Source organism: Gallinula chloropus, assembly GCF_964237585.1.
Source record: "Gallinula chloropus genome assembly, chromosome: Z".
Taxonomy (NCBI): domain Eukaryota; kingdom Metazoa; phylum Chordata; class Aves; order Gruiformes; family Rallidae; genus Gallinula; species Gallinula chloropus.
The window spans coordinates 57,099,696-57,123,016 of record NC_140089.1 but is presented as its reverse complement, the minus strand read 5'-3'; the positions used below and the strand labels follow the sequence as shown (position 1 = coordinate 57,123,016).

Genomic DNA, 23,321 nt, shown 5'->3' with positions numbered 1-23,321 from the left:
GCTCAAGTAATGCACTAAGCAAGTGCACCTAGGAGGTGCAGTAAGCACTCTTACCCGTCCAAAGGCTCATTTTCCTTTCTTTAGCTTACTTCCCAGATGTGTTTGAGTGTAATCTAATGCCAACAAAATGGCATCACCAGTGAGGTGTCTGTGTGAGCACATTAGCAATTGAGCAAAGTATCTGGCACGTCATTTAGGAACAAGTGTCTATTTTGAGATCTTGCCACTCAGTCTTTAATAAAGCTCATAGAGCCTTCATATTTATGTTGTTAACCACCAGCAAACAGACAGGTTCTCATCAGAGACTGCTGAGCGTGATTGCCAGAGGACTGCCAGGCCCTGAGCATCTACAGGGGCACAGGAATCTGCTGGCTGTTCACGCTATTGCTAAGTGGAGAATCTAGTTTACTTCTAAAAGTTACAAATTTTGACATAAAGTACTTGAAACATGAATTTCTATAAATCACTGCTCCACTTCAGAAGCTTTTTAGAGCCGTATAGAGATTGCTCATAAACTCGATTTCCCTGGAATGTCCCAAAGCTGTATTTGATGGGAACTAAACCACTTTTTTCTTTGTTTGTTTTTCTCATAGGTGCCAAGAGGAGTGTCCAGTGGGGACTTACGGGGTGCAGTGTATTGAGCCCTGCAAGTGTATGAATGGTGGGAAATGCTACCATATTAGTGGTGCCTGTCTCTGTGAAGCAGGATACACTGGAGAGCAGTGTGAAACAAGGCTTTGTCCTGAAGGAATTTATGGTCTCAAGTGTGATAAAAGATGTCCCTGGCACAGGCCCACTACCTGGAGGTAGGCTTTACACCCTTGAACCTGTTCTTCTGTAGAGAAGATAGAAATCTGAAAAGAAAGATTTCCTGATTTTTCTAGTACTTTCATGCAATCTGAAGCAGCGAAGGACTTGTGAGAGAATCTGGTATTCCCTAACTGGATCAGGAAACTCTCAGCCCAAAAGAGCTTCTGAATTACAGTGCTTGCAGCTATATGTGATCTTAATATTCATTGCTGTATTTATTTGGTTGCTTACCCGCCAAATAAATATTATGACAAAGTGGGACCTTTGTCTCTGTTTACCAGGTGGGTAGATCATTACATTGCTCACTGTGTGTAGGCAGGAGAGATCATACATCCCTTGCACGTTCTGGTGTGCTGTAAGTGCGAAATAACTGAAATCAGTAGATGTGGTCAGTTGATGGCAGCTCCAGGGCATGAAGGGCAAGCCCATCCTTGTGCTTAGCAGCCTCTATGCTTCGTGAAGGGTTAGATATAGGTATACCTGGGAGGTTCTACTATTTTCCAGGGGTCCAGAGAGCAGCAGCAGGTAACAAGCCTCTTAGGCAAAGAGTTTTTTCACAAATGGTTCTTGTTGATTGCCTCTTTTGGTAGATATGCAAGGATTTGAGCTAGAGTGTGTATTGAACCCAGCCCTCTGTTCTCTGTGACCAGGTGAAAGTATCCATTTTTCCCTTGGTACTCAACAGTCAAGAGAAAACGGAGAGTGAGCACTGGCTGGCTGAGACTAAGGCCACATAAACCCCGTTTCCTCAGTGGGGTACAGCAACAGCGCTGTGACCTGGTATGAGCAGATCCATACGTCCCTGCCACTTCCCATCACAGGTTGGGGGGTTTACAGAAACTTGTCATTCTAAAGATGCAGTTTGCAGGAAGAAGCAAAAAAGGCCTCTGTCTGCCTTTGTCAACATTAGCGCCTTGTTTTGTACAGGAATGTCTTTACTCACGTGACACCTGGTGTAAAAAGAGCACACTGTAGCTACGTACTTTTCTAGAAGGGTTTTTTCTTTTGTCTTGTAAGCTCTTTCTGGTGATCTTCCACCCCTACTTCACATTTGTATTTTTTAAGCCAAAGTATAGGCCATCTTGCAAGTTTGCATTTTTCTCACAGACTTTGTGTACATGGTCAAAAGCTTTTCATGGGAATGTTAAATTGCATAGGGTGCTACAGAATAGGCAGTATCTCTCCAGATCTCTTTAATTCCCTTTTTTAATGTATAAATCTTACTGCCAATTAGGCTTAACTGCATGAGAACCCATCAAAAACCTTCAGAAGTGTTGCAGCTTTTTACATCTAATTACAAATTACAGAGTCCTAAGTTTGGTGTGAATCAGTATATGAGTCAGTATGCCTTAGTAACACTCACTGGGGGGCCAAGAATATTCAATGACTCTGCTTTATACCCAGTGCTACTGCATGAGAACCCATCAAAAACCTTCAGAAGTGTTGCAGCTTCTTACATCTAATTACAAATTACAGAGTCCTAAGTTTGGTGTGAATCAGTATATGAGTCAGTATGCCTTAGTAACACTCACTGGGGGGCCAAGAATATTCAATGACTCTGCTTTATACCCAGTGCTATCTCATGTGTGTTGTGTCCTCCTCTGCAGAAACGAAAAAACCACTCCAAACAGGACAGTGATGTCTGTCTTAAAATGCCAGTACTATTAATTTTATAAATACGTTCTAATTTAGATCTCAAGAACTGTTCAGTTGTAGATTGTCACATTTAGTCCTGAATTACTTATCCTTCCATCCCCTCCTGGCAGCTGTCACCCTGTGTCTGGGGAATGCTCCTGCAAGCCTGGCTGGTCGGGGCTCTACTGCAACGAGACGTGTTCTCCAGGATTCTATGGCGAGTCATGTCAGCAGATCTGCAGCTGCCAAAATGGTGCTGACTGCAATAGTGTGACTGGAAAATGCACCTGTGGCCCTGGATTTAAGGTAAATAAGTCTCTCTTTCACAGTACATTTTCAACTCCATTGGCTTTAGTTGATTGCCAAGTTCTTCATGGTGCCCGAGTGTCCTTTCTCCACCACAGGAAAAGAAAGGTAACGGTATTTAGGTACATAAATAATACTGGGCGTTGTCTAAGATTCTGAGGCAAATCTGGGATTGGTTCTCAGCACTGAAGAGCATTTCAGGAAAGAAAAGATAGTGACTTTGTAAGACAGTGATAAGTAGGAGGATGTGCTTGTGAGGTGTAAATAAAGGGAGGAATGATGGTTTCAATCATTATCTTGCTGCAGCAGCTCCTGATGTTCCATCCAGAGAAAATCTAGAGCAAGACACTTGTTTTTGCAGTTCAGGATGGATTATTCTGCAGCTTTTACATGCATTTGCGGTTACCTGTGCTTTGGATATTTACAGGGTGACTGTTGTAGGAACAACAACTATGAAAACTTCAGTCAAATTAATTCCTAAAAATACCGTAGACATCCACGTTCCATGAACCTGCTGTCTTACTGAGATTTGGTTTCGTGAAGGGCTTCCTTATTACTTAAGATACTGTCCATTGATCTAACCAAGTGGTGTTTGCTGTGTGACCTGAGCTCTCCCAACAACTAACAGGAAAGTAATGCTTACTGTGGACTTAAAGAGCATGAAGGAGTCCCTCGCCATGAAATTTCAGATACCTTAGTGACAGCCTGGAACAGGCATGTTCTCTGGCTTTTGTAGCACCTGAGTCAGTCTACAGAATGTACTGGTTCTATTGTCTGAATAGTTTTTAGACTCTGTTTTTGTGTCATTCAGGGTGCTGCTTGTGGTACTGCCTGTCTTCTGGGGACGTATGGAATAAACTGTTCATCTGTATGCAACTGCAAAAACGAAGCCATCTGTTCACCAGTAGATGGTTCTTGTGCCTGCAAAGCAGGTAAGCATCCCTTCAGATTAATTTCCTTTTTCCCTAATCATAAAATGAATTTGAGTTTTGGAAGTAGAGAAGAAGAAAGAAACTTAATAAAAAGCAGAGCACCCTGAAGGCCATATCACCAGCTGATTTATGCATCTGCTGCTCTGGGAGGTGAAAACTAGGAAACCATCTGCCCCAAGAAGAGTGCACATGCCTCATGTTTGTGTTCTCAGTGGGCTGGAGGCTGCTGCGGCTTAGTGAATTACTGGTGTTTACCCTGAGGTGTGCCACCACTTCTCTCTTGGTGGCAGTGCTGTCATCTGCTGGATGTACCACAGGCATGCCTGCCATGTGTCTGACAGCAGCCTGTCTAGTCGAAATGCATAGGCGGGTTTCCCTCAGCCTGGGTGTGCATGACCTCTGGCTGCAACCCTTGCCCCTCTCAGCCACACAGAGGCACCGATTTCTTCCTGCCATTTTAGCACTGATGTTAGTATCTCCTGGCAATTTATTCTATTTGAATGCTCTTTTCCTCACCAGCTCTCTGAGAAAACCTTGCCTAAGACCCTTCCAAGCCTTTGCGCGCTGTTCCCTGCTTCTGTGAGAAACTTTCTAGGTCTCCCAGTATTCGTGCGACTAGACTGACGCTCCTTGACCTCCCTGCCTGGCTCTCACCTCCCAGCAGTAATTCTGATGGACATTGTACCCCCTCAGAAACTGCACGTGCCTGCCCACCTCTGTCAGGGACTGATTTTTGCCTGAAATGACCCCTAAATGTGAAGTTCTCTATCCAGGGCACGAGGCGGCTTCGTTTCAATCCATGTGTTTTGCACAGTCTATTGATTAGGCTCAGTGCAGAATTACTTTTCCCTTGGCTTGCTGTAAACAAGGTACAAAATTAGAACCTTGGCTTGTGTCACTGCTGATGGTCACGTCGGACTGTCTCCTGCCGTTTCTATTGTATCAGATGGTCACATTTTTAAAAATCTATTTCCATTTCTCTGCCTCCAGCGTGCAGTCTGCAAATCATTGCTACCCAGCATAATCAGCAGTGAAGGGTGCATTTTAGAACCATTTCCCATTACAGTCTTTTTTGCATCTGGAGGGAAGTACAGCAATGATCTAGGAGGTCTTCCATGTATCCTTGGAGAAATGCAACTTAGGCACTGCTGCTATGTTTCCTTCTGTTTTGTGTCTAGGATTTTAGTTTCTAAACTGTATTGCAGAACTCCATCTGTTCAGTACTGGCGGAAGAATGATGAAAGCAGCAGCTTGAATGTAGGGAATACAGTCCTTGCTTTTTCAACCCATGCCTTAAACCTTCAGTATCCTCTGGTGCTTGGCAGTGAAATTTCAAGGTGTCTGTGTTTTCCTTGCCGATCTGCCCTGCATTGCTATTGCATGGTGGCACCCATCTGCAAATGTGTGCTGTGCAGAGATGTCAGGAGGTGCCCTTCACCACCCTTGTTCCAACGTGGACAAGTCCTCGTCTGAAACTGCTGCTACTAGCTTGTAGCTAGTGGTACCCTGGCATTGCACATCTCCGAAAGATGCTGCCTGATAGGCAGAGTGAAACACGTCCTCAGAGAGGAATGGGGGAAAACTTGGATTAATTTGTCACTTGAAATTCTTCTTTTTGGCAGGTTGGCATGGTGTAGATTGCTCAATAAATTGTCCCAGAGGTACCTGGGGGCTTGGCTGTAACTTAACTTGCCAGTGCCTTAACAGAGGGTCTTGCAGTGCTCTGGATGGAACCTGTACCTGTGCTCCAGGCTGGAGAGGAGAAAAATGTGAATTCCCTTGCCAGGTAGTTTCATAATTTCACCAGATTTTGCACTGAATTTTGTCGGGGGGATAAGTCTCCAAGGAGGACTGCTCCTGGTAGCCCATACACAACTGGGTTGAAGATTAGGGACACGCGCCAACAAATCTTTGGGAAGAACTCTCCAGTGCAACACACTGAAGTGCACAAAACACACAGTTATGATGCACAGATGAAAAACTCTTCCTGCTTTCATGCTTTAAAGTCGAGCCTCAGACTTTTCTCCAGCTCCTTTAGAATTTGTTGAAAAACACAGACCCAGATTTTTCCCTGTTGGCATCAAATGCTCTCCAGAGTGCTTCTGTTAAAGCAGAAAAAACTATGAGAGGAAAGAATGTGCCAGAAATAGATACTTAACATCAAACAACATAATTTTAGTTAAATTATCTTCTATCTCTGGTACAATATGAACGGAGAAGTTGCCTTTATTCTTAGTCAGCTGTGAGAAGGCACTGCGAAGAGTGCAGTGACAGACAGGTCTTTGCCTTCCTTTTGGGGCTCTGACGCCGTCACGCCGACATTGAGAACTGCAAAGTTAGAATTCATTGCACTGACATGACATTGCTGCATCAGGTCTGCTGCACCTTGCAATTTGTGCTTGGGGAGAGCAATCAAAATATCTAATTTCAAAGGTTTTAAAATGGTAAAAGTCAAACCTGATGTGTTTTATTCCATAACTGTTTTTTATTACATTTTGTAGTCAAAACATGAACTCTTTCTCTGAAAAACTGGGTTTTCCAGAGTCCATCTTTTCCAGTGATAGAGTTTGGTTTTCTGGGAAATTCACCTTTAAGCTTCTCTCAGGTTGGAGGAGCTCTACTGAGCAGTAATGTGGTAGGAATAGCTGAACTACAGTGTTAAACTGGGAGCCACGACTTTGTTTTGCATGAAAATTTGTTCTGTTGAACTTCTCTCAGAATACTCAGCTTTTTTTTGTTTGGGGTTTTGGTGGTTGTTTTTAGTTTCCAGGTGAGCTACAGTTTACGTTGACGGATTGAGTAGAGTGACAGACAAATTCTAAGACGTTCTGCAAAGTGGATTAGAGTTCCATCTGTGCACGTTCATGCAGCGTTTTCAACAGTACGTCTCCATCAGAAGACTAATGTTTCTTTGTCCTAGGGCAGCTTTGTTTATCACTTAGTGTCTGATCTGGAGGACGATGCGATCTCCCAAGCTCCAATAGCTCTTCCAAAACGGACTTACTAAAACAGATGGGTAGTGTCTCATAGCATTTGCTTCACTGTTGCAAATAGAGCCACAATAGTGCTTAAAAGCATTTCTCCATCAGATAATTTAGCATGCCCATGCTCCTTGTCTTGCTGTCTCTCTCTGCCTGTGTCAAGTGAAGTCTGTAAGCATGTACATATTCCAATGCATATTCTGCCTCCGAATTCCAGAGTAGGAGAATGAATGGGAAACTAATTCAGTTGAGTCCAGAGTTATCTTGGTTTTGTTCTTGTTTGAGGAGTTTATTTAAATCAACGTATTTCAATTTCTTTCAGTAACTTCAGAAAATTCCTATCACTGCCCAGATCGTTACTTAAGTCTAAATAAATAGCAGACTAAACATACCACTTTTCAATTAGGTACTTGAGGATTTCCTTTCTTTGCAAATCTGATTATACGCAAAGGAAATGCCTAATCTTTTCTTTTTCTCTGTATAAAAATGTACTGTTGCCATGAGCAAGGGCTCCTAGCACTTGAGTGCTCTTAGATTTTGTTCTACTTCAGACTCGAAATTGCTGGAATTGAATAGGTAAATGCTGTGGAACCTAGTAGAATTGTAGGCACGAACACCAAAACCAGCAAAGGAGCTTTCCTATAGGGTTTATTCTGACTTTGAAGGACTGATAAATTCATTTAATTTAGAAGGCAAAGCCTCTTTTTAGCTCGTTTTAAACCCTGGCATGGATTTTCTTTCCTTTTTTGTTTTGCTGTGGGCAGCCTCATAAGTATCACCCCACCCTAGTGGGGTTTTTCCATGTTGCTAATTTAGTTTTGACACTTCTCGTGTAAGATCAGTTCACAGCTGTACTTTCCCTTGTTTTACAAATGCAGTTGTGAAGATTTTTGCTCTTTTCCGTTTGTCAGATTGATTTTGTATGGAACTGCCCCCAGATGTATGTGCCACCTTCTGTGGAAGAAGAAAAGGCAAATTCAGACGTTCAGATGTAGTTCCATGAAAATCAGCTGTGCTTTTGTGGCACAGCTCAGCACAGCAAGAAGGGTGTTTAACCTACAACTGTAATTTCTCTTGATGGTTCAAAAAACGTTGCGTAGCCAGAAGAAATGTTTTGTGCCCTGTCTCCTGGCCAGAGAAATTCTCTTTTAACAGCACATGCTGTAGTGCAGAGAGAAGGACTTTTAATCAAAGGGATACACTTTGCATTGTTTAGGCAATGAGCTTTACCCTGAAGATACATTTTAATCTAACGTTTTAGTACTTTGTTGTAGAAATTGTGGTATTCTGTGGTATCTTCTTTTTGTCCAGTACGTCGACAACTCAGGAGCTGAGGCAGAAAGGAGTCTGAACTGCTTTCTCATCAAGGGATTCCCCGGTCCTGGAGTAGGACCTCAGCTGTTAGGGAAATTAGAGGGACAGTCCAAGAAGGCTTCGTTGCAGCCTCTGATAGTGTAGGTTGCCATGTTCTGGATCACCGTCTCCAAGTCCCTCCTCTGGGATTTTTCCAGAGAATATAATTCTTTATTTTCCCCTCGTAACTGAAGGAATGAAAATGCAGGACACAAAAACTGCTGCAGAAGCCCAAAGTGCTTTATCTTAAGAACGCAGCTTATGGATTCAGGAGAGATGCGTGGTTGTTTTTTGAGGCAGGACTGACCAGAACTTGTTCTCTTCTAGCTCCCAGCTGTCGTCATCTCTGGGTTGTTTGTTTGGTTTCCACAGGATGGCACGTACGGTATGGATTGCGCTGAACGCTGTGACTGCAGCCATGCAGACAGTTGTCATCCCACCACGGGTTCCTGTCGCTGTCTGCCGGGATGGTCAGGTACAAAAGAGACTCTTGAAGGACAATGGGAGTTTCCACTATGGCGGGGCTTGGTCTTGCCTTTCACTTGGTGTGCACAAGAGGACTGTGTGGGGCTGGAAGGAGACAAGGGCCAGTTCTGTGGCTGTTTTGTTCCATCTGTGATTCACAGGTATGGAAATGTTGTTGAGTGTGGGATCCACAGACAAACGGGGAGTAGGAGAGTAGACGGGTCAATCTGAAACCTTGCGCGCCTTCACAGAACCATTCCTCAGGAAGTGGTGAAGAGCTGTAAATATGCAGGGCTGTGCTGGCAGCTCTGGTACGTAAAGCCTTGCGTGCAGGAACCCAGAAAGCTTGGCTCTGGCAGCCAAAAAGAGGATCAGTTGTGCAGAAGCTGTGCTTCCACTTAGGTTTTTCAAACTTGAGAACTCAAGTGTCTCTGCACATATTTTGTTCTGCATGAAAATTGTTGCACTTTTCTGCAAGGTTTCTCTGGCATTTTCCTTGTGGTTTTAGGAAGTATTTGTATTTGGTTATCCATTAGAATTTGTGTTTGACGCTGTTGTCTATGAAGAGCAAGGTAATTTGAAAACATGATGAAACTCTGCAGAAAGGCATGCTATCACAAACCTTTTATCTCCAGGAAGGGATTTGAGTTCTCACCTAAATGACTATGTAAGTGTTGGGAAAACTCTTCCAGCTTCCGCAAGATGGAGTTGACATTCTTAAGTTTGCCCCTCTCAGAGGGTTCTGGAGTTTTGTGTCTCCGTGCGATACTGTAGCGTTGCAAGCTTCAGCTTTCCTGTTTGTATTCAAGGGTCAGTAGCCTCTGTGGACTCTCTCCACAGGAGTCCTCACAGAAAGAGAGAGAGGCTCCCACAGCCAGCACTCACCTAACTGAGCCCAGAGTGTTCTTGGCCTTATTGTCGTCCCAAAAGCCACAGTGTGACCTCCCCTCAGTCACTCAGATACCGCTGGGAAATGGCAAGGCTGCAAAAATAATAAAAGTAATTGGAGTGAATGATGAGAAAATAGTAGTATTGTCATTGTGCCATCGATGAGTAGTTTGTGAGACACTAGGGCAGACAGATCTCCAGAGACAGAAAGTATGGTAACGAATGAAGCCAGGTTAAAGTAGGTAGATTCTATGATTTGAAAGTCCGTAGTAAAAGTGTAGCATCTTTTTGTAACAGGTTCTAAAAATGAGCTGGCCGGTGTGATAGAACTATCCTGGGTGGAGATGACGACTTCAGGCGTAGCACAGACCTTGACTGCGTGACCTCAGGTATTGGAAAGGAGACACTGCTTTTGGCTTCAGTGAAATCTTTATCTTTGGAAAGGAAAAAGATTTTGCTGGAAAGAGACTTTGTGCTTGATTCTAGAAAAAATGGAATATCTGTCCCGGGATGATGTCATCACAACAGCGTGTGTAACGGACTAGTTTCAACACGTTGGTGATGTCAGGACACACTGTATGACATAAAGAGCATAGTTTGCTTTCTGCTCGGTGTCTGGAAATATCCTCCTCCCACACTTCACACGTCAGAAAGGTGGTGTGGAACATATGTATATGCATAATAAGTGGAGTAGCAGGCAAAGGGTTTGTCACAATAGAGGAAGGAACTAAGTGCAACAAAGTATGTTAGAGTAGCTTAGCTACCTAATATTCTAATTTATCAGGAAAAAAATACCAGAAGGGATTAGAGCAGCAAAGGAGGAGATTTTATGGAACAGCCTCTCCCTGTCCGTCTCCCTAGCCTCTCCTTTTTTTTTTTTTCCTCCTTTCTTTTAAAAAACTTGTGCCTTTTGCGTAAGTATTAAGTGAATTCCTATTTCTGGTCTCAGGTTCTCTAAAAGTTAGGTGATGTGTAGCTGGCTGTATCATGTCATGAGTACTTAAAGGATCACTGGAAAACATTGGTAAGTTTTTCTCAGTGAAGTAATGGCTATTTGTTTTCCAAGTTAGGAAACAGGTAAGAAGTCAAGGTCTAAGATGACCATACTCCTCTACAGATAAAACTGTCCAGTCGATCTTTTTAAATGACTTTTCTTCAAATATGCCTTAGGAGTTGTTTGTGTTGGAGAGGACATACTATGTGTAGTCAAATGTGTATAACATAAAAACTAGAGATGCATTTCACATGCAACCCAAGTCAGCATGGCCTGACAAGTAACAGAATGTCAGTTAAGTCATTAAGAGCTGGGATATAGCAAACCCTAGAGGAAGACGAGCAAATCTCCATTTGTGAGTGTAAAGCCTTGAACTGCACGAATAATGAGGACGCCATTGCCAGCCTTGTGTATTTAGAAAGCAGCGCTAATTCAGAGTCAGGAAGTGCTCTGAAGAGTAGTTCACGGCTGTATAGAAAGTGTAGGAAGGAATGACGGTTTGTTCTTTCCGATTCCAGTCTGTTCCCCTGGGTTTTATGGACACCGCTGCAGACAGACATGCCCCCAGTGTGTACACAGCAGTGGTCCCTGCCACCATATTACTGGCTTACATGACTGCTTACCTGGATTTACAGGAGCCCTCTGTAACAAAGGTACAAGTTGTAGTAAAGACTCTCTGGGACAGAGAGACCAGGCACTTCAGCAATTTTCCTTCCGTCGCTTGGAAGCCATAAAACCAACAGCAGTTGCTGTTGTAGTGCTTGCAGCGTATAAATTAGGAATCTTAAGCAGGTTTAAACTGTTTGAACATTTGATCCTACAGTATGAAACCCACTGTATTGTTATTTCTATTATTTGTATAATGAGCATGTATAAAGGGCTTCCCAGAATTTCTAATGCCTTACTGAACATTATACTAAGCAGTACCTGTCTTGATCCTAGTATCAAGATTCCTCTTGAAATAAAGAAAAGGTAATCCCATTCTGATTACTAAGGAGTTCTAATTGTGTTTTGTTCCAGTATGTCCCAGTGGCAGATTTGGCAAGAACTGCATTGGAATATGCACGTGCACCAATAACGGAACGTGCAATCCTATTGATAAATCCTGTCAGTGTTACCCTGGCTGGATTGGTAGTGACTGCTCTCAACGTAAGTATGGAATGTTCCCCTTTCTTTTAACAACAATCAGTCTGGGTTTGACTATTTACATTATCTAGTTTGTAGTAAAAGACCCCACTGTCCAAGTCAGAAAAGAGGACTGTGTGGTATGGGAGGAAGAAATCCGAAAGTTTTCTTCTTCAGTTTATCAGCACTATCAGCAACATAATTGCACTCTGGCTTTTCTAAGAAGTGGGATGGAGAATATGAGAGAAGAGACCGATTTTCAGTCTTTCACTGCCCAAGAAGAGTTGTAGAGGATCTGCAGAGAGCTTCTGGCTGCTTCTTGCAGAAGCCACCCCTGCTTCCCCGCTTCGCCACCAGAACCTTGCCACATAAAAGCACAACGCAGATACCCGTTTTTACTGTCATTCTACCTCACTTGGGGAGTATTGCCTTGGTATGCTAAACCAGTGAAAACTTTGTTACTCACTCAGAGGTCTTAATTTCATTATGTTTCATAGGAGTTCTTTTATTAAATAAATCAGCATTCTCCAGATGCCTTGTCAGGTCTATGAAAATACTGATAATAGGAGAGAAATACCTGAGGCAGAATTCTCACAAGAAATAGATTGATTCCATGAAGTACCAAAATCCACACGGTCCGAAACACTGTATTCCAAAGTTTCAGTTAACCCATTTCTGTGAATAAAAGAAGCCACACCAGAGCCTGATACGTCAACATTCCAAAGAGACTGTGCTGATTTCCATGGAGGTGCATTTCCGAATACCATCCCGCATTGGTTTCACGTCACTTATGGTAACTCATTTATGGCTTGGCTAGTCCAGGTTAACTAGCTCTGTACCAGTGCAATGTAGCAGCTGGTGACTTTGGAAAAAAAACTCTTTGCTGTCTAAATTCTGTGAAGGATTGGCATGCACAACTAAGTATCATAGCAAGATAAATCTTGAGCCGATTCCTGTGGAAGCCAGTAGCAAGAAAGGTGTCTGGTTTTATGGTAAAATAAGTAGGTATTTTGGAGAGTAGAAGAATAGGGGTATTTAGGAGGAGGAGAGACTTACTCACAAATCAATAACAAGAAAATGGTGCCAGCAATATGAATGGAAGCATCTATTTAGACTGTGCTCATGGGCTGTAACAGAGCAAGTTTCTTTGCTTTGTGTACAGGCCTTTTGTTCACATGGAAAATAACGATTCCATTAAATTCTTCTGGAACCAGTAACCTTCTTAAAACTTTTAACCTTTCATCTGTATGGGATTTACATTCCCTCATAGCTGACCACTATTTTCAAACAAAAACAATAACAAAAAGAATCATAAGGCACAACTGAAGCAAAAACAAGAAAAACCAAACTTAGTGCTTTTTTTTATTGTCACTACAATGTAGTATATTTCTTAATGAAGTGAAATTTGGGCAAAACCACCACTTTGCAAAAATGCAGCCCACACATAGATGAGTCCTTTTGCATTTAAAGGATTCAGGAATTTCTATTTTTTAGAAATACTATATTCATCAATGCAACCACAGCAGCAAGAGTCCACTTGATAAAGGTACAGTCCTGATCATTTGCACTCTATTTAGGTAATTACCTAGACTCTAACATTAGAAATTAAAGAATTAAGCTTCATATTTAGCCTAAATCTATAGGCTGTGAGATGTGTTTCAACCTTCTCTATTTGTACTCCTTCAGTTTTGAGGCTTAGAAGACTTATACCTTTGGCTGTGTTCAACATAACTGCTTGCAGATTAAAAAATAATGAAAAGAGGAAAGTTACTTGGCTTTCTGTGTGGAGAAAGCTGGTATGAGTGTCCTAGTTACTGAGGATCAAGTTTGAATTGCTGGCTTTTTCGACACTTCCAATTTTTTTCAACACTTTTTATGTAGAGTAAAAGAAGTCCTTAGTTAGAGAAAACCCAACCTGTGGCGATTTGCTCAGAATGGAGTAGCCCAAGAAATGGCTTTAAAAGCAAAACAACAAACACCAAGTGAAGCAGTGCTTCTATGTGAATGTAAGCAGCTCTGTTTGTGGATATCACTGATCTTTGTCATTTGAGATCAATTAATGAATTGCTGTGGGTTGTTTTAGCTTGCCCACCTTCCCACTGGGGACCGAACTGCATCCACACGTGCAATTGCCATAATGGAGCTTACTGCAGTGCCTGCGATGGGGAGTGCAAATGTACCCCAGGATGGACTGGCCTTTACTGTACACAGAGTAAGTGACTTTTGTCATCCATTCTTGGTCTATAAACGAGTGACAGAACTTTCCTTTGGTGTTTTCACATTTCAGTCGTTGATGTCTTCCCACGCTGCTAAGCATTTTTGGCCCAGAAGATGTAACACGTTACCTCCGCGGTAGCAGGGGAGGCAGCTGCACAAGCACTGGCAGAGTGCTGGCAACTACATTTGAACTCCTCTTTAGCCTTGCTTTAGAGGAAGACAACTTTTGGCTGCGGCTGGGCATCCCTGTGGAAGAGTCTGTCATGTGCACACACAGAATGAATGACTCTGACATTCAGATGCTCCCCCTGCGGATGTGCAGTACTGGCTGTAGTCCATTAATATACTTACCCAGGATGTTTGCATTTTAGTTCTGGAGCAGTTGCTTCACTCCAGTTCTCTTCCCGCTCCTTCTATTGCAGGATGTCCCCTGGGTTTTTATGGGAAGGACTGTGCATTGCTATGCCAGTGTCAGAACGGAGCTGACTGCGACCACATCAGTGGGCAGTGCACCTGCCGCATGGGCTTCATGGGGAAGCACTGTGAGCAAAGTGAGTAGGAATGGCAAGTGTTGGTGCCTAAGAGCAATTACTCAACCCTCAGGGGAGCCTCAGTTTTGGCCAGTGTTTTGATACATCCTCTTGGTGCAGAATGCCCTCAGGGTACATACGGGTATGGATTTCGGCAGATTTGTGACTGTCTGAACAACTCAACGTGTGACCACATCACGGGAACATGTTACTGCAGCCCAGGCTGGAAGGGGGCCAGATGTGATCAAGGTAAAGCCTCCATCCAAGTAAATTCTCCTAGTTGTTTGATAGGAAATTTGGATTAGCCTATTACATTCCATCTCTGTATCGCTCACTAAATTAGTCTGATAAAGCTCGTAGGTTTAAATAGTCCATCCTGTTAAGTGATGTATATTCTGTGGATTTTGTACGTATTCCATGCCTCAGTAATAGTTCACTGGAGCAAAGCAATCAGTGTAGTTGTGTGAAATACAGAGTCCTTCCTAGAATGTTCTGAGTTGGCAGGGACCCAGAAGGATCATAGGGTCCAACTCCTGGCTCCACACAGGACCAGCCAAGTCAGAGCATGGGACCGAGCGCATCGTCCAGCCGCTTCTTGAACTCAGTCAAGCTGGGTGCTGTGACCACTTCCCTGGGGAGTCTGGAACAGGACAGGACAGCCTTTACAGCGCTGTCCTCTCCAAAAAGGCAGAATTGCTGATGGAGCGAGTGCTTGACCTGCTTTGAGCTTTTGCCTAGAAAATGTTGTTACTTTCTCAAGTCCATGAAAACACCTCTTTCTAGGCAGAACATGAATGATTCTCCTTAAGGCCAGGAATGTCTTCACATTGGTATCAAACATCATTCAATTGTTTTGCCTGATTAAACACAGTTAAATTAGCAGAAAGGTTTAGAAGTTAAAAATTGCCTTCAGTTCCTGACACAGAAGCCTCTGAATTCATGCCACATTTTTAATTTCTTTTTTTTAAATTTCAGCTGCAGTAATAATACTTGGAAACATGAAGAGTTTAAGTCGCACCAGTACGGCCATCCCTGCTGATTCTTATCAGATAGGGGCTATCGCAGGCATCATCATTCTTGTCATGGTTCTGCTTTCCCTGCTGGTGCTGTTCATCCTTTACAGACGTAAGCAAAAAGGAAAAGAATATGCCTGCAGTGACCTACACCCCTGCTCTGAGGGCCATCAATGCAGATTACACCATTCCAGGTAAGTGACATTTTGAAGGTGGGGGTTTTTCTCCATCTCTTTACATTGCACTTTTTTAGCTGAGCTCTGAAGGGTTCTCACGTGCCCCTAACAGTGCCCATTTCACCATTTGGGATGAGCAAGGGTTGCTGTGAGCAGGCGCATATGTGGTTTTGAAGAGGATGTCTACAGTACTGCCATGGGAGGCTTCCTGGAAGGAGAGGCAGGGGAGGGCTTCCACCTGTGGGAAGAGGAAGCCTGAGACACTGCTGTCAGTTGCCTTTCACGGGGCAGAGAGACCACCCTGGCAGCCGTGCCGGTGAACTGGCACAGGGGACCAGTGGGGTGTGATGGCAGATGTACGTGCTTACCTTTCAGCTGTCAGAGACAGTTCAGCCCAGTTCAGAGGGTGCTGCCCCAGCACCTCCAGCCGCTCAGCCTGTTCTCTGTTAGTCTCTGCGTTTGATCCTCTGCGGGTGGCTTCCCCTGCTTGTAACGAACAAGCGACCATGTACCTCACTCTGTGGTGTGATATTTTGCACTCTCAAAGGGTTTTCTGCGTTATACACTGGAGGCATGGCCTTTTCTATTCCTGTGTGTCTACTTAAAAACAGGATTGGAAATGGGCAAAATACAGTTTCTACTGAGACTTTAGTTCCGTGCCAACAGCTGGACTGCACAAAGGCGGCTGCTGTAGCTGTGGCCAGTCAGGATTTCACAGGAGCTGTGGCAAGATTTCCTGGAGAGGCAGGGAGCAGAGAGGCTCAAGTCTGAAACAAGTGAAGGCAAAGAGCAAACCCGGGAGTGACGCAACGGGTACGTGAAACTTCAGGCACTGCCGTCTTCTGCACACAGCTGTTAAGGCAGGCAGCAGGTGAAGAAGGTGGCAGAAAGAGTTTTCAGAGCCAAGAAAGAGCTGTCAGCAAAGGTGAGAGTGCTCTTGAGGCACTAGAGAGTGTTGCATCTCCTCAGAAAGAAATGCCATGTTATTGATAGTTGTTGATTTTCTTTTCTTTTCAGAAGCCATCCCTCACAGTACCGGTGGAAATTCCAACAGTCACTATTTCTCTAACCCCAGTTATCATACTCTGACTCAGTGCGCTACCCCACCTCATGTCAACAACATGGACAGACTGCCCCTGGCAAAGGTAGAGCATCAAAATCTCAGTGCTCCTCTGTCAATTAGCTTCTAGTTTATTTCATTTGGTTCCATCATGTTTCACGTTTGGTTTCTTTTTGTGGTGGGTTGACCCTGGCTGGAGGCCAGGTGCCCAGCAAAGCCGCTCTATAACTCCCCTCCACAGCTGGAGAGGGGAGAGAAGATATAACCAAAAGCTTATGAGTTGAGATAAGAGCAGGGAGAGATCATTCCGCAGATAACATCATGGGCAAAACAGCCGCAACGCGGAATAAAATGCATCTAATTTCCTACCTAATCAAAAGAGACTGGGATAATGAGATATAAAACCAAATGTTCAAACACCTCCCCTCACCTCTCCCTTCTTCCTGGCCTCAACTTCACAAATTCTCTGCCACCTGCCCCCGAGCGGCACAGGAGGGGGCAGAATGGGGATTGTGGCCAGTTAATCACACGTTGTCTTTGCTGCTCCTTCCTGTTCGGGCAGAGGACTCCTCACATGCTTCCCCTGCTCCAGTGTGGGGTCTTTCCCATATCAGACAATCCTCCATGAACTTCTCCAACATGAATCCTTACCATGGGGGCTACAGCTCTTCACCAACTGCCCCGGCGTGGCTTCCGTGGGGCTCAGACCTCCAGGGACAGACTGCTCCAGCCTGCTTCCCCACAGAGCCACAGGCTGCCCCAGGGAAACCTGCTGTGGCATGGCCTCCTCTGTCCACGGGCTGCAGGTCCTGCCAGGAGCTTGCTCTAATGCAGGTTTCCCATGGGGTCACTGCCTCCTTCAGGTGTGTCCACCCGCTCCAGCATGGAGCTGCAGCTGGGATCTCTACTCGGCATCATCTTCCTCCTGGGCTGCAGGAGGACTGCCTGCTTCACCCTGGTCATCTCCATGGGCTGCTCGGGAATCTCCCCTCTGGTGCCTGGAGCGCTTCCTCCCCCTCCTTCTTCCCTGGCCTTGGTGTCTGCAGAGTTTCTTCATCTTCTCACTCCCTTCTCTGGCAGCAAGAAGTGTCTGCCTGTGGGTTTTTTTCCTTCTGAAACATCCTATCACAGAGGTGCTGCCACCATCGCTGATGGGCTCATCGCTGGCCAGCGGTGGGTCCATCCTTGAGCCGTCGGGTATTTACTCTGTTGGATGTAGGGGAAGCTTCTAGGAGCTTCTTGCAGAAGCCACTCGTGGCCTCCCACCACTACCAAAACCTGGCCACGCAAACCCAAACTACTTTCCCTGATTAGCACCTGGAAATCCTATAACTTCCCATCAGTTTCAGTTTCTGTTATCTGTCTTCCTTTGAATTAGGCCAAAACCAATCAGCTGTTTGTGAACCTTAAAAACGTGGAACCTGGAAAACGAGGAACTGTCATGGACTACGCGGGAACATTGCCTGCAGACTGGAAACATGGTGGCTACCTCAACGAGCTTGGTAAGAAGGAAGAAGGAGGAGGAGGAGAGGGTGAATGGTATTTACTGTGTTTGGGATAGAGAGGGAAGCAGGGAATTTTTCCTGGTTCTCCGCTCAGGGTAATGCCAAGGTGGTCTGGCTGTGCGTGAGGTTCAGGGTTATGGGTTCGACCTTTCTTCAAGGAGACAAAAAAGTGACTCCTTGTGAGGAGCGGTGAATCCGCCTGATGCCCAGTGCAGACATGATATGCAAAACTCTCATCATATTGTCATACAAATATTTTCATACTAATTACTTTCATAAATCAATGGGTGTTGTAAATAAGGATCTGCTTTGGCAAAATTACTTTGATTAAATAGGTGTGGGGTTGGGTGAATCCTTTTCTCTAATCCCCACCACACAGAATCAAGGCTTTTTGAAGTAGTTTCTCATCATCTGGGCTGCTGCAGATGTAAATTGTAGCAGCATCTTCCCAGCTAAGCCTCCTGTCTGCTAAAACACAGCACATTGTCTGTCAAAAGAAAATTCCTGAGAAGGGGTGAGAATTTCTGTATCCTGTTGTCGCTTCATCCTTTCCCAATCTCAAGCATCCCAAAAAGGCTGGATCACACTCCTCATGTCTCTGCCCAGTGAAAGCCTTAGAAGGGACTTTGAGTGCCATTAATCTTTAGATGATTTAATTACCTTCATTTCTAGTCCTTCTCACTGTCAGGTTCTGGGGATCAGGTGCAGCATCAGAAGCAGTCTGCAGCAGGATTTTTCCCTGCCCATCCCCAGCCTTGGTCTAACAACAGCTCCGCCCGAGACCCGGGGTTTTTAAGAAAACAGTTTAACGCTCAGAGTTCAGCTTTACATTTTCTTAGAGCAGATGTACCAGCACTTGGGACTTCTGAGAGATCCCGGCTGTGGCTACCCCACTGCATGGGGAGATTCTGGAAGACTGGAGGAATGCTGATGTTATGCCTGGTTTCTAGAAGGTGCAGTGGGATTGCTTGGGTAGCTCTAGGCTTGTGACCTGAGTGTCAGGCTTGGCAAAAACAGCAGGACAGCTGACATGAGACCTAGTAAATAAAGATGGAGTAGGAATAAATTTAGTTGGTTTAGGTCTTCTCAAATAACTTAATTTTGTTCTTGGAAACTGTGTATTTTGTTTAGAGAGAGACTGTCTAGAGAAAGTTCCTTTAGACTGCTGTAATGCTTGTAACAGAGTACCATGATGCAATCTTGGTTGCAGTGACCATGAAATGTTGGAGTTCTAGATCCTCAGGGAAGTAAGGAGGGTGCACAGCAAGCTCACTACCCTGGACTGCAGGAGAACATACTTCGGCCTCTTCAGGGACCTGCTCAGTAGAGTACCATGGAACGAAGCCCTGGAAGGACCAGGGGCCCAAGACAGCTGGTTAGTATTCAAGGACTGCCTCCTTCAAGCTCTGGAGAGATGCAGCCCAACAAATGCACCAGGAGACCTGCCTGGATGAACAAGGAGCTCCTGGGCAAACTCAGACAGAGAAAGGAAGCCTACAGAGGGTAGAAGCATGGGCAGGTAGTCTAGGGGGAATAACGAGAAACTGTTCCAACAGCCAGGGACCAGGTTAAGAAAGCTAAAGTGCTGACAGAATTAAATCTGGCCTGAGACATCAAGGGCAACATCAAAAGCTTCTATAGCTCCATCAGTGACAATATGAGAGTGAGAGAAAAATTGGGCTTGTCTCCAGAAGGAAACAGGAGATGCAGTTACCCAGGATCTGGAGAAGGCTGAGGTACTTCATGACTTTTTGCCTCAGTCTTTTCTGGCAAGTGCTCAAGCCACAGTGCCCAAGGCACAGAAAGTGAAAGCACATGAAGTACAGTGTCCAGCTCTGAGCTCCCCAGTAAAAGACACTGAGCTGCTGAAGTGAGGCCAGGGGAGGGCTACAAAGGTCACCACAGGGCTGGAGCACCTCTCCTACAAAGACGGGCTGAGAGAGTTGTGCTTGTTCCACCTGGGGAAGAGAAGGCTCTGGGGAGATTCTGTAGCAGCCTTTCACTACCTAACCGGGAGGGGGCTACCAGAAATCTGGAGAGGGGCTGTTTACAAGGGCATATAGTGAAAGGACAAAAGGTCATGGCCTTAACCTGAAAGAGGGTAGATTTAGATCAGGTGTTAGGATGGAATTCTTCTCTGTTGGGGTGGTGAGGTCCCGTCACAGGCTGCCCAGAGAAGCGGTGGCTGCCACCTCCCTGGCATTGTTCAGGGCCAGGCTGGATGGGGCTTTGGGCAACCTGGTCTAGTGGAGGGTGTCTCTGCCCACGGCAGGGCGTTGGAACTAGATGTGCTTTGAGGTCCCTTCCAACCCCAACCACTCTGGGATTATCTGTATTGAATGCCAGCTACTATTCTAACCAGAATTGACAGTTCTCAGACTGCAACAGGAATTTGCTGATGACAAGACCAAGGGCCATAAACAAGAATAGCAGTAGAAGTGGATTCATTAAGGACTGTCTAACCATTTGGAAGTGCTATGACTGGTTTCCATTTAAATATTTGTTGGGGAGCGACTTGTTAGAACTCAACACCCTGTGTAGCATTGATGTCCATACTACTAGCATGCTTGAGAGAAACACGTGTTTTTCTTGTTGCAGATCTAGTGAAGAACTCCCAATATAATTTAAGTAATTGCTCGTTAAGTAGTTCTGAGAACCCCTACGCTACTATAAAAGACCCACCAGCTCTTGTCCCCAGAAGTTCAGAATGCGGCTATGTGGAAATGAAGTCCCCGGCACGCGGGGACTCCCCGTATGCTGAGATCGCTGGCTCTGCTTCAGCCAATAGGAACGTTTATGAAGTTGGTAAGTGCAAAATGTACTTCTCGATGTTGAAGGTTAAGAACAAAGAGCACAGGACTTTTTCCTTTGAGCCAGGTTAATCAAAACACATTAAAAAATCAGTTAAAAAAGCGATACGTTCAGGTTCTGTTTTCTGCTCCACCCATCTCACAACGTCTTTTCCAGGGAAGTGGTAGAGATCACAAGGACAGAGCTTTAAATACCTTCAGCTCTGATCTCTAACCTAGAGAGAGCGCTCAATTTCCCTGGTTTGAAGGCCTGTCTTTAAACAACAGCGTAAGCTAAGCATTTGATCGCACTCTATTTTAGGCTGTTGTGGTGGTTGCACCTTGACTGGAGGCCGGGTTCCCAGCAAAGACACTCTTCTCACTCCCCTTTTCAGCTGGGGGAGAAAATACCTCTTGAGAGGCTTAGGAGTGGAGATAAGGACAGGGAGAGATCATTCCGCAATCAGCGTCACAGGCAGAACAGACTCAACAGGGAATTGAAAAAACCCATCTTACCACACTCACATGCACAGAAACCAGGGTTGAATAATGAGAAGTGCAACCAAATCTTAAAAAGCCTGTCCCTGCCTCTCCCTTCTTCAAAGACTCAACTTTATTCATTATTTCTCTCCCTTCCTCCTCGCTGAGGTGTCACAGGGGGGTGGCGGAATGGGGGTTTCCATCAGTTCCTCATAAGTAATCTTCCTTCTTAGCGGGAAAGGGGGGGGTGGGCATTCCTTACACTCTTCCCCTCCTCCAGCATGGGGTCCTCCACAAACTTCTTCAACGTCAGTCTTTTCCCACGGGGCTCCATCTCTTCACCAGCTGTCCCAGCGTGGGTCACTGCTATGGAGTACAGTCATAAAATCATAGAACATCTATGAGTCTCTCAGGCCCACACTGCTCCATCCTGGTGCCCCCCAGTGCCCCCAGAAAACATGCTGTGGCCTGGGGCCTGTCTCTGCATAGGCTGCAGGTCCTGCCAGGAGCTTGCTCCAACACAGGTCACTACATCTTCTACATGTGTCTCCCCGCTTCAGCCTGGGGCCTCTCCACGGGCTGCAGGAAGCATCTCTGCTCCCCATCATCTTCAGTGGGTGGCAAGGGGACAACCTGTTCCCCATGCTCTTCTCCACGGGCTGCAGGGGAATCTCTCCTGTGGCACCTGGAGCGCCTCCTCCTCCCCTTCTTCACTGACCTTGGTGTCTGCAAAGTTTCTTCCATCTTCTCACTCCCTCCTCTGGTGGCAAAAAGCGTCCACTGGTGGGTTTTTTTCCTCTTAAATATGTGACCACAGAGGGGCTGTGACTGGTGCTGACGGGCTTGGCCTTGGTCAGCGGCGGATCGGTCCTTGAGCTGGTTTGGCCATGCAGACCCACAGCAGCAGTTAAGTACTGAACACAGCTGGAGTAAATTTATGGGAGGGATAGAAAGAATCTGTTTCCTCTTCTTGACATGAAAACCAGCATCTTTCCACCCCCCCCACAACGGGGCTGTATTTGACTGACAGGGGCCCTATCAAGTTCCTGCGTTACTGTGGCTGGTGTAGTTCCAGAAAAGTTGGGGGTCTGGTAGAATCCTCCTTATCCCAATGCTCTCTAGGCTGGAATAAAGTCTATGTCTTCTGTCATAGGATACCATTTGCCTTTTCTGTCCCCAGTTAGACATTCCTCCAAAACCCACCATTCCTCCCCACATTTCTAAGGATTTTTATAAAAACTAATTAAAAATTCGTTATGAAACTAATTAAAATCCCCAAATTAGTTTGGTGGGTGGGTTTTTTAATTTTGTGTTTATTGTTGGGGGGGTTTGTTTGGTTGGTTTTGTTTATGCACAGACAAAGCACACTTGCTTCTGTCAGGAAATGTACTTGTGGCAGGGCCCTGCTGCAAACCCACAGGTGTAACTTAGTGTAAAGCCAAAGCACCATAATACCCCTCTTTGTTCCCACACCTGCCTTGTGACAAGGAATACTGAAGCAGAGAAGAGAGGATCTTTTGTAATGCAAACTGAAGTGTAACCCCGCGTTTGTTTCTGTTTGCTGCTTCTAGTGTTGAATGCATCTTCTCTCTTTTATCACAGAACCTACGTTGAGTGTTGTCCAGGGAGCACTCAGCAGCACCGGACGTTTCAGCCAGGATCCGTATGATCTGCCAAAAAACAGCCACATTCCATGTCATTATGACTTGCTACCAGTTCGAGACAGCCCCACATCCTCACCGAAAGAGGTCGGCAGTGAATGACCCCAAAAGCTGATGTGTAGCACAGTGGGACTCTCCCGGGGCAAAGTGGCAGGACTGTGCTCCTTCCTCTAGTTTCCTTCCCATCAGATTTGGTTCCAAATCTGTCCAGCAGACAGCTGCTGTACCTGAAACAGAATCTCAATGTGAGGTTTGTATTGTGTCTACAAGTGACAGATGGACAAATGCCACCACACTCTAGGGATCCTGGTTGTTCTTTTGCAGGTATGCAGCACATTTATACTGTAATATACTGGCTTAAAAATACTAGCTTGCAGATCAGTTTTTATAACATCCCATTT

The 23,321-nt window shown here is 45.1% G+C and overlaps 1 protein-coding gene across 1 annotated transcript in view; it reads left to right on the top strand.

Moving 5' to 3' along the window:
- LOC311203712 (uncharacterized protein) overlaps window positions 1–23,095 on the top strand; it is a gene marked incomplete at its 5' end in the record, with an annotated part of 40,636 nt that extends 17,541 nt beyond the window's left edge. The window contains 16 exon segments of the mRNA XM_084278469.1: window positions 594–806; window positions 2,577–2,751; window positions 3,563–3,683; window positions 5,306–5,469; window positions 8,390–8,492; window positions 10,883–11,017; window positions 11,385–11,513; window positions 13,573–13,701; window positions 14,129–14,257; window positions 14,357–14,485; window positions 15,212–15,377; window positions 15,379–15,443; window positions 16,443–16,570; window positions 17,864–18,017; window positions 20,589–20,795; window positions 22,862–23,095. Coding sequence (XP_084134595.1) covers window positions 594–806; window positions 2,577–2,751; window positions 3,563–3,683; window positions 5,306–5,469; window positions 8,390–8,492; window positions 10,883–11,017; window positions 11,385–11,513; window positions 13,573–13,701; window positions 14,129–14,257; window positions 14,357–14,485; window positions 15,212–15,377; window positions 15,379–15,443; window positions 16,443–16,570; window positions 17,864–18,017; window positions 20,589–20,795; window positions 22,862–23,022 — 2,308 coding nt within the window. The 3' untranslated portion in view covers window positions 23,023–23,095.
- Window positions 23,096–23,321: the final 226 nt, after the last annotated feature.